At 43.4% G+C, this 11,380-nt stretch overlaps 1 protein-coding gene across 3 annotated transcripts in view; it reads left to right on the top strand.

Moving 5' to 3' along the window:
- Positions 1-4,985: 4,985 nt before the first annotated feature.
- LOC140427863 (immunoglobulin-like domain-containing receptor 2) overlaps positions 4,986-11,380 on the top strand; it is a 191,699-nt gene continuing 185,304 nt past the window's right edge. For 2 of the 3 annotated variants that reach the window (XM_072513669.1, XM_072513667.1), the window contains exon 1: positions 4,986-5,331. In XM_072513669.1, the coding sequence (XP_072369770.1) occupies positions 5,283-5,331 (49 nt within the window). In that variant the 5' untranslated portion in view covers positions 4,986-5,282. The remainder of the gene's footprint in view (positions 5,332-11,380) is intronic. The other variant, XM_072513668.1, reaches the window with a different exon arrangement.

The following is an 11,380-nucleotide window of genomic DNA, read 5'->3' as shown; positions in this document are numbered from 1 at the left end:
TAAAAGTGACATGTGTAATATATGTAAACTTTGAATTGTACAGAGATAATGATGAAACTAAAAATAGCCTGGGGTTGACAGAGAACTCATCACTGAATAGGTTACATTTTCATTTCTTTATCTGTTCTTGGGATGTGGGTAACACTGCCAAGACAATATATCTTGTCCATTCTTGATTGCTCTGCAAAGGTATTTGTGGGCTTTCTTTTTGAACCATTGCACGCTTTGTGCTGGTAGCACGCCCAAAGTGGTCTTAGGTTGGTAGTTCCAGAATTTGATCTATCGATAATGAAAGAAGTACAATAAGATATTTATTGGGGTGAACTTTATACACACATGCACCACCACCAACCCCCCCCCCCCCTCAGTTTGCAATTTGGGGGGGGGAGAGTGATGAGCAATAGTCCACCCTGTCAAATTCACCCCATAATAAGGTGCATGATTTGGAGGCGATCTAAAAGATGAAGATATTCTGATGACATTGCAGCTCTATCATTCTGATGGTACTAATGTGGAGTTTTATAAGATTATGTTAAAATAGTATTTTGTAATTTATAGGAAGCCAGAATGCTTTGCCAAAAGTGGATGGTGTGAATTGGACTGAAATTGTCCCAGCAACAGGTCATGTGATGTTTACCGTAGAGATAGGGAATCCAGGTTAAGACTTACTGAACCCACAATCCATATTCCACATCTGAAAACAAAGGCAGAAGCAGCTGGGCTGACTGGACAGACTTTCTGTCTCAGTCTTTGGACAGAAAGGGAGAGGGAGAGACCGGTCTCATGGTTACGGAATGTTGCAGCTGGTCTGGTCAGCAGAGAGGAAAATGCTATGGTTACTCGGCAAGCTACCAGGCAGAAAACATGAGGGAAGATGGTCTCTGTTGAAGATATGAATCCTGTCTTACTCTCTAGACCAAAATAGTTGCCCTAGCAAAGCTGGGAGGAGTAATCACCAGAATGGATTTGACTGCTGGTAGTCAGTTCAGGAATTCTCCAAAAAACTAAGGAAAGAGCCTTTCAATGCTCACAGGACATTATGGCCTGGCAAAATGGGAAAAGGTGAATCCTTTGGAAAGCTGGGAGTGACTGTGGACTGTTTTCTGTAAAGCTTGTAATCCTGTGGAAAGGAAGTGGTAGTGCATATGGATGCAGCATGAGGTTATCAGCAGTGTTAAGATAATGAAGGTCCTGGCTGTAGAATATAATCAGGGCCTAGTTTTAAGGCTGACTAAATTGGATATCTTAAATTTAAAAATTGGACACTTTAAAAACCATAGTCTGCAGAAGACTGTAGAATACAAATATACAAAACTCAGACAGGCTGCCGGGGGCATGTCTGGAGCAGATCCTGATAACCTATCAAGTAATTATCGCTCCTATTTGAGATGCATTGGCCTATCGTCCACAGTTCCTGATACCCCATCAAGAGATTATCGCTCCTACTTGAGATACATTGGCCTATGGTCCACAGTTCCTGATAACCCATCAAGCAATAATCGCTCCTCCCAGGGTGGGCTCAGGTGCCCTGTCAACAAGTCATCAACCAGACCATTGGGCACTGAGACCCTGCCTCCTGAGACTCCATTGGCTGAAGGCCAAGGGCAGGTGGAGAAAGGAGGTGGGTGGCGACAGGGTGATAAAAAAAATAGGCATTCCAGACATCTAGGGAACAAAGACTGGAAGCAAAGACTCAATTTGTGAGGTGACCCTGAACAGACCAAAAGGAAAGAAGGAAGGAAGGAAGCAAAAGCAAGCAACAGCCAGCGAGAATAACCTTTGCAAAGATGAACCAGAGGGACGCAGGGATCGGATATACAGCTTACCAAACCACTGTGGGTGGTATAGTCGAATCTTAGGTGTTTCTTGTATGTATAGTGGGTAATTTATGGGTTAACTATATTTAATAAAGTGTATTGCATTATATCTGTGTCCTACTTTGTTTTACTCATAAGTAAAGACACCTGGGTAAACTTTAATTAAGGAGCTGGTTGAAGTATCTGAATTGGACAGATACAACATGGCAAACCATGTTCTGGTCATGTCCTGAGCTTGTGAGATTTTGGGTCTCCAGCATCATGTCGGCGATTTTACAAATTGAATTGGAGCCCAGTCCCTTCGGAGCCATATTCGGGATATCAGATTGGCTGGAGCTGCAGGCAGGGGCGGATGTCTTAGCCTTCGTCTCACTGATTGCTCGTAGGTGGGTTCTGTTGGAGTAGAGGTCAGCTTCTCCACCCAATGCCTCAGTTTGGCCGGGAGGATCTTATGGAGTTTCTACATCTTGAGAAAATTACGTACACCATGAGGGGTGCAATTGAGGGGTTCCACAAAAGATGGCAGCCATTTATTCTGTACTTTATTGAGCTCATCACCATCAGCCGTTGGGGGGTAGAGTTGTGGGGGGGGTTACTGTTTTTGGTTTGTTTTCCTGTTTTGTTTTATTGTATTGTACTTATCAAGAAAATGTTCAATAAAAATATTTTTTTTAAAGATTAATGAAGGTTATCATTTCTGTAGTTTAGAGTATTATTAGTGCTTACTATGTAATGTTTAATTGACATTATTTTAGTTTGTTACAGTAAAAGTCTTAAAACTTGAAATCATATGCAATTCCATTAAGTTTGTCACTGGAAATTCAAATCTCTTCAATGGGCTGGTGATAGAGGAGATGAATATTTACTAGATATCAGGGGTGCCGAACAAGCAAAATACTCTGTCCTGTGTGATGTCAAGCACCTTGATTATTGTTGCAGCTGGACCTATCAATGCTCATGATAAGTATTTAATTATTTCAACTTGAGTCTTGTAGCTGGTGAAGGTTTGAGGGATCATGAGGAGAGTTGTATGTCATAGAATACTCGGCCTCCAACCTGTTCTTGTAGCATTGTGTAGATATAGCTTATTTGGGGACTCCCAAGAGGTGAATGGTGAAGGAATCAATATAATAGTGCTGCTGAAGGTCAGAGGGGAGGTATTGAACACTTTTTCTTGTTGAAGATGCTTATCACCTGCCACTCATTTGACACAAATGGTATCTTCCTCTTGCTATTCACAGTGCCAGGATTCCGGGTTTGATTTCTGGCTTGGGTCACTGTCTGTGCGGCGTCTGCACCTTCTCCCCGTGTCTGCATGGGTTTCTTCCGGGTGCTCCGGTTTACTCCAACAAGTTCCGAAAGACATGCTGTTAGGTGAATGGGACATACTGATTTCTCCCTCTGTGTACCCGAACAGGCGCGGGAGTGTGGCGGCTAGGGGATGTTCACAATAACTTCATTGCAGTGTTAATGTAAGCCTACTTGTGATAATAATAAAGATTATTATTATTAAATGAATCGTGGATGCTATCCAAGTTGCATTTGGAATGGGTTAATCATAATATAATAATCGCTTATTGTCACAAGTAGGCTTCAAAGAACAAAGAACAAATAAATGTACAGCACAGGAACAGGCCCTTCAGCCCTCCAAGCCCGTGCCGACCATGCTGCCCGACTAAACTACAATCTTCTACACTTCCTGGGTCCATTCAATGAAGTTACTCTGAAAAGCCCCTAGTCGCCACATTCCGACGCCTGCTCGGGTAGGCTGGTACGGGAATTGAACCTGCGCTGCTGCCGTTGTTCTGGATTACAAGCCAGCTAGTTAGCCCACTGTGCTAAACCAGCCCCTGTTTTGTCAATATTACAGAAATTGGGAATTGAGTTAATTGCTGTAGAATCTTCAGCACACACCTCATGATGAAGGGAAGGCCATGTAAGAAGCAGCCAAAGATGGTTGACCGGGGAAGGATCTCCTGCAACAATGCCTTCGGGCTGCAGTGATTGACCTCCAACAACCATGAGCATCTTTTCATGTGTCGGGTACGATCCCAACCACTGGAGGGCGAGTGGCCATTCCTTGACCTCGATGTTGCAAAGTTTGGTTGCTCAGGCGAAACTACTCAGAGCAGCATTCGGTCCTCGTGTGCCTATTTGAATCAAGGGAGGTTGTGTTTTAGTCTGGCATTTACAAAATCGGAACTGAATGTTGGTCACCAGGTTACTGGTCAACAGGCTTTTTTGGATGGTGTTACTGAGTCAGAACAAAGTGTATTGGCTAAAAGGGGACAAAAGGTCAAATCAGAATTAATAATGTGAAGAACGTGTTCACACCGACAACAATCAACGTGCAGAAGGGTGGAGAAGGCAAAATCTTATGTTGATTCAGGATGGCAGAAGGGAGGGTGAAAATAACGGTGCTCTCTCTCATTTTGGCTCAATCAGTCAGCTAAAATAGATGGAATGACCTCAGTTTGTATTTAGCGTCTGTTGTTCAGAAGTCCAGTATGGACATCTGGGACTTTGGCGGCTTTACCTAGTTTGGAATGTAACATTTAGAATCAGGATTATTGTTCCAATTTTACTGACAAGGTTGTGAATTCTGGCCATCCTCTGCTGGATGATGAGTGTCTCAATACTGCAAGTTCATTGAACTGTTGCAGTAGTAACCCTGTGCATACAGATTGATCACGAAAGCAAACAAGCGTTACACATTTTAATCAAATACAGTTTGTTAACTGTCAAGGTTTCAAATTGGGAATGATGGAGCGGGCATTCCTAACTAACTTCATCAACATCTGGCCAAGTGACTTGATGTATTAATATACACCGTTTCAGAGCAATTAAGTAGGGTGTTGCTACAGTCGGAAGTTTCTGCGTTCTGTATATTTTAATTAAGCTTCGGATCTGTTATTTTATAGTTAGACCCACAGAGGACGAAGGCTCTGAGAAATTCTGTAATAAAAATGAGAAAATTGTCAAATGAATGGAAGAAGCAGGCTGCAGTTTACATGTTTTGTAACGCGGTAAGTTTCAGCGAGAGCAGAGCCTCTCTGAAGCAGCATCAATGAAGTCATGTGGTCAGAAAAGTCCATCGGGAGAGAGGGGGATCTGCGATGCTGGTGTGTGGCGTTATTATCCGCCTTACACAATCCCTCGAACCGACATGTGAAGTGATGAAGAAACGTGGTGGTGCGGCCGCGTTTATTTGAATGGTTAAGGCCGCGTTCCGCCCCGCAGGCGTGCCTATGTCCAGATCCGTGCACATGCCCACCCCTCGCCGCGGCAGATGAGTAACAGGTGCCAGTTAAAGCCTGGCTTGATACTTTTGTGTCTGTCAGTTTCACAGAGAGGGAGACACACAGTGAGGGAGATTACAATGGGAAATCGGAATTTAAATTCATAATCGGGGATTAAATTGTATCGAGTTCTAACAAAATATTTGGGATGTGAAAGGCGCTGAAAATGTGGGTCTCTGGATTCTCATGGTGGATACCCATTCTCTGCCTGGCAGGTAAGAGTTAAACTACGTTAACTTTATAGTAAATGCGATGGTACCGCTAGCTCCCGCAAAAAAAAATCGATGAATGAACATGGCTGTCCAACGATGAGTTTATCGTTCTTTCCGCATCTTATGTATTAGATCACCTGTTATATCAGGGATGTTTCACAATGTCCCCTTAAATCCCCCTCTACCTGCCTAATAACAATTCTACTTATTACGATGGGCCCCCGTGTCTCTAGTATTTCATTTGAAAATCGACACCCGGCCACTATCCCTGAGAGCAAAGTTATTCATTTGCGGGAATGAAGAAAACCGTTATACGCATCAAACCCGAGTGAAGATGTATGCTAGTTATTCTTCGCAGCATTGTATGCGAGTTGATAGTTCAGATTTTCCACACAAAAAAATTAGACCATTCGTTTTACATTAAAAACCTTAGACATTTTCAGTGACATGTATTTCTACTGGAGACGACAAAAGAATTGAAATCCCAGTTATTGGAATGCCAGACAATATGCTGTTTCGAAAGCGCACTTCGTGACTCATGCCATTCTCAAGACTCGTATGATGCACTGAATCATACATGCAAAGCCTTGCACCGTGACCATTGTCTTAGATGAATTCTGTTTTCACAAACAAATTATATGTTTGGATCAAAAATTCTGAATACTGCAACTGAGCATGAGTAATGAGAATTACATCTCGGAATTCTGTGCTTGTTCTGAGCTGAAGGCCGCGGTTTATGCTGGTTAATACATTCCCTTAAACATAATTCCAATTTTAGTCGTAGAACAGAATATTTTCAAGGATTTGAAACAAAAACTACACAAATCCTTTTAATGTTCTCAAAACAATTATATCGTTGAACTTTGTTACTGGTTAAAACAAAACTTTTTTTTAGGTCTACTGGTACTTTACTGGAGTTCCTGGAGGAATGGACACAAGTGCAACTGGTTATTAAAATATAAAATGGAATACTGAAGATGCTGGAAATATTAAATATCAGCAGCACAATACTCAGAGATGCAGAAATAGTGTTAACATTTCGGGTTGAAGAGCTTTCACCAGGAAAAGTCAGAGGTTTTGAGCAAGGGGTGGGTAGAACAAGGACAAAGGAAGGTTTGTAATAGGGTAGAAGACAGGAGAGATTGAATAATAGGAGTTAATTAGTCTTACCGGCCAACAGGAATGATGATGGGGCAAGAAAAGAAGCAACTCCAGCATGTGTACTGCTCTCTGAAATTGAAAATAAGAAAAACCAAAACATGCAATGGAAACAAAATGGGGTTTGAATGGCCTTTTTCTCTACCATAATGACTTCTGAGAAGCTAATAGCATAATGATGTGAAGAAACAAATGGATGTATTCTGTCAGAAATATTTAGGCAATGTGGTGATAGGGTGAAGGCAAGTAAACTTAGAGGTCAACCAAAAAGGTGGTTGGACCTATTTGCTTTTACTTACGCTAAACATTTATTTTCTTTTAAATTTATTTGTTCATGGGATGTGGACGTCTTCAGCTAGACCAGCATTTATTGCCCATCCTAATTGCCCTTGAGAAGGTGATAGTGAGCCACCTTCTTGACCCGTTACATTATGGCAAATAATGGAAAAAGACTGCTAATTGTGAGAAGCTGCTCAACCAATACTACATCTTGGAACTATCAATAATATGCATATGGTAGTGGAGCGATTAGCACTGCTGCCTCACAGCGCCGAGGACCTGGCTTCGATCCCAGCCCCGGGTGGAGTTTGGACATTCTCCCCATATATGCGTGTGTCTCACCCCCACAACCCAAAGATGTGCAGGGTGTTTGGATTTGTCACACTAAATTGCCCCTTAATTGGGAAAAAGAAGAATTGGGCACTTTAAATTTAAAAAAAATTATGAATATGGCTACAAGTGAGTGCTCATAGCAGTGTCCCTTGGCACAGGATGACACTGTCAGGTTGGCACATTGCCAACTTGGCTGTGCCAATCTGTGCCAAGGTGCAGTGCCAGGGGTGGGCCCTCCGGCGAGCCTCATTTGGGGTAGAGGGTGAGGTTCTCGTTATGTGTGGCGGGGGAGGGGGGGGGCGAGAGCGCCACGGCTATTGAGGGGGAGCTTGCAGAAGCAATGGTGAGACCAGGCAGTGAGGGGGGACTTGCAGCCGTGTGGTAGGGGGCAGACAGTGAGGGGGAAACTTGCAGGAATGGGGGGAATGGGCAGTGAGGGGGATTTTGCAGGCATGGGAGGGAATGGGAAGTGGGGGGGGAACACTGCAGCACTTCCACAGTGGGTGGGGGGAGGAGCCATCGTGGGAGGGGGGCATTAATTGATCTTCAGTTCTGATCAGGGCGTCCTTTAAAGATGACTCCCCGATCTCTGTGGAGCTGGCCTTGCCCTGACAGACTGATGGCGTAAACCACGACTATTCTATTTTACTCAGAGAGGCTCAAGATCTCGAGTATAAACTGGTCTGTTCAGTTGGAGAGGCACACACCGGTTTTTAGTCTGAGCCTTACACTGAAAAAATATGGTAAGATTCCGCTCTACGGCATTGTTTTTTGTTCATGTAGGTTATGTACACTGTTCTTCAGCAATCTTCCACAGTATTGTTTGCACATGTGCCAACCTTTGTTTTTGATTATTGTTATGATACATGTTCTAAGCTTCCATTTCTCTTTCCCCCACTCCTTGGCAGTGCCAACCTGGCAGTGACAATCTGGTAGTACCACCTGTCAGATTGGCACTTTCAAGATGCCAGACCATGTCTCTGAACGCCTGTAGGCTATAATGGCCTCCGGGACCCCTGGTATAGTCACCATGTCTGGTCTCCATTTTTGCATATTTACCCCCAGCGAGGGTGTCAACCAGATTATGTTGCCGGCCGGCGGCAAGGAAAATCTCAAAATTAGTTCTCGCCAGTGCAAATTGTGTTGCAGCCCTTTCATGAGAGTCTCCGGCCATACTGCAGGAACGGGGCCAGAGAATCGCCCTTACGATGTCTCCCTTCATCAATTTATATTGTTCCACTAAAGCTCGCACACCAAAATGTTACATAGAATTTTGCTATACTGTGTGAAGGCAAATGGATTGTTGACCAAAATGATCCTCCATAGTTTGTCTTTCTTCCAATGAGTAATATTTCCAACAGAATATTTTTCATGCCCCCTTTTTCCTTTCTGTTTATGCTTGAAAAGTGAAGGCCTGTGCCTACTGTTTGTTGAACCAAAGATAAAACAGAGCACAGTGTTGAAATTCTGACATATGGCTTCTCATTATTGTTTTAGATGCAAACAAAAAACTGTTCATCTGTAATGATCCAGTATCAATTATTGGCACTATGTATCTGGTTCACACATGAAACATTGGCTGTTAGGTGTGGAATTGGAGGGAAACTGCCACCTATTGAACCATCCTTTGCACGTAACCATCCTTTGCGTATACCTACTTTCAGCAGAACAGTAGAAGAGGAAGATTGGAGGTGTGAAAAATACAAGATACCTTTTCTCGAAATCATAGAGCCATAACTTTACGGCAGAGAAAAAGGCCCATTATGTTTGTTGGCTGAAGAAGAGTTATTCAGGCTGGTCCTAGTTTCCAGCTGTTGCTCTGTCACCTTGTGGATTACAGCTGTTCAAGTGCATAGCCAAGTATTTTTTAAATACACGGTTTCTCCTCTATCACCCTTTCAAGCAATGATTTACAGACCTTACACCACTATGTGGGCAAAACCCCAAAAAACCTCTTCACCCTGCACCCCCCCCCTCTAATTCTTCTGCTAATTACTTTAAATCTCTGGCCCCAGGTTATTGATCTCACTTGAGGAAAATAAATCTTTCTAATCTATTCTTTTTTAGGCCCCTCGTAATTTTGCACACCTCAATCAAAATTCCCTCATCTGCTTCTGTTCCATGAAAAACTACTTTCCCACACCATCCCAAATTTCTCCAGTCCTGGCACTATCCTCATGAATCTCCCCAGCATCCCATCTAATTTGATCACACCCTTCATTTACTTTGGTGACAAAACCATAGGCCGTACTCCAGGTGTGCCTAACTTGTATTTACTATAATTCTAGCATAATCTCACTGCTCCTTTATGTTTTGCCTCAACTAATATAGGGAAGTATTCTGTATGGCTTCTTTTTTTAAAAAAATGTTTTTATTCTCCTTTTTCACATTTTCTCCCACATTTACACCCATCAACAATAAACAATAATCAGCAAGATATGTCAATCCCCATAATAACAACGATCCCATCTGCCCACCAACCCCCAAACATCAGCCCGCATGTTTACATAAACAAATGACAAAAAGGAATCAGGGATTACCCGTAGTCACCCTTAATCTACACAGCCCCCCCCTCCCCCCACCCACCCCCCCAACTAATGTTCAATGTTATCCAGTTCTTGAAAGTGCATAATAAATAGTGCCCATGACTTGTAGAACCCCTCCGAGCTTCCCCTCAGTTCGAACGTAACCTTCTCTTTTAAAAAAAAAATTTTTATTAAAGGTTTTCATAAAATATCAATAACAAAATGAGAAAGAAAAAAGAACCCAACAGTGTTAAGTACAAAACACAATCTAGAAAAAAACAACCCCCCATACCCACCCCTGTACATAAATAATAAATTAACATGAACACCCCGACTTAACACAACAGGTGTATACACCCCCTCAGACCGTCCAGTGTAAATAACATAAACAAAAATAAAGTAACCCCCCCTCCCGAGCTGCTGCTGCCATTGACCAATGTCTATCGTTCTGCCAGAAAGTCTAAGAACGGTTGCCACCGACTAAAGAACCCTTGTACCGACCCTCTCAAGGCGAATTTCACCCTATCCAATTTAATGAACCCTGCCATATCGCTGATCCAGGATTCCATGCTTGGGGGCCTCGCATCCTTCCACTGAAGGAGAATCCTTCGCCGGGCTACCAGGGACGCAAAGGCCAGAATTCCGGCCTCTTTCGCCTCCTGCACTCCCGGCTCCTCTGCCACCCCAAATATTGCGAGCCCCCAGCCCGGTCTGACCCTGGATCCTACCACCCTCGACACCGTCCTCGCTACACCCTTACAAAATTCCTCCAGCGCTGGGCATGCCCAGAACATATGGGTGTGATTTGCTGGGTTCCCTGAGCACCTAACTCACCTGTCCTCACCACCAAAGAACCGGCTCATCCTTGTCCCGGTCATGTGTGCCCTGTGCAGCACCTTAAACTGTATGAGGCTGAGCCTCGCGCACGAAGAGGAAGAATTCACCCTCCCTAGGGCATCTGCCCACATCCCCTCTTCGATCTCCTCTCCCAACTCCTCCTCCCACTTACCTTTCAACTCCACCACCGAGGCCTCCTCCTCCTCCTGCATCAACTGGGTAAGTTTCCGAGATCTTCCCCACTCCCACCCACCCCCCCGAGAGCACCCTGTCCTGTACTGTGTGTGGCCCATTGGAAACAACCTTCAAGTTTCAAAATTACTCGTTGACCATTATTCTTTGCTTCCTACCACTGAGACAATTTTGGATCCAAATTGTCACTACAGCCAATGTAAATTGTGAAAGAAAATATTAAAACATTTTTATGACAACTAGTTCAAGGCTTGAAAATGTTTTCAAATTTAATGAGAAGCTAATACATTTACCATTATTTTCCAAATACCTTTCCCCAGCTACATCCTCCTTTTCTGCTCTTCTGAAGGGACTGTTCAGTGGGAGACATTTCTGAGGGCACCAGGAGATCTTTCTTATCTTATCCCAGTTCTCATTTTTCATAAGTGAACATTAATGGTGAGAGTCAACAGGCTATTCAATTAACAGGGCATCACGACACTAAGTGTCATCGGGTAGTTACCTTAACACATTCAGCAGGGAGATACTGAAGCCAAATGTAGCGGCTCGTATTGTGCTGTGAAAAATTACTCACCGTTATTAAAATGTAAATTGGGCTGCATTTTCTAGCAACTGCATATGTGCGGTTAAACAATGAAATCAGGAAGTTGCTGTCCAACATACTTTGCTCTTTCAGAAGCTTTGTCAAAACACTATCTTGCTGTGAGATGCTGCATTCAAATACATGC

Source organism: Scyliorhinus torazame, chromosome 8 (genome assembly GCF_047496885.1).
Source record: "Scyliorhinus torazame isolate Kashiwa2021f chromosome 8, sScyTor2.1, whole genome shotgun sequence".
Lineage (NCBI taxonomy): Eukaryota > Metazoa > Chordata > Chondrichthyes > Carcharhiniformes > Scyliorhinidae > Scyliorhinus > Scyliorhinus torazame.
The sequence above is the reverse complement of the archived record's forward strand: the minus strand, read 5'-3'. Positions and strand labels throughout refer to the sequence as shown.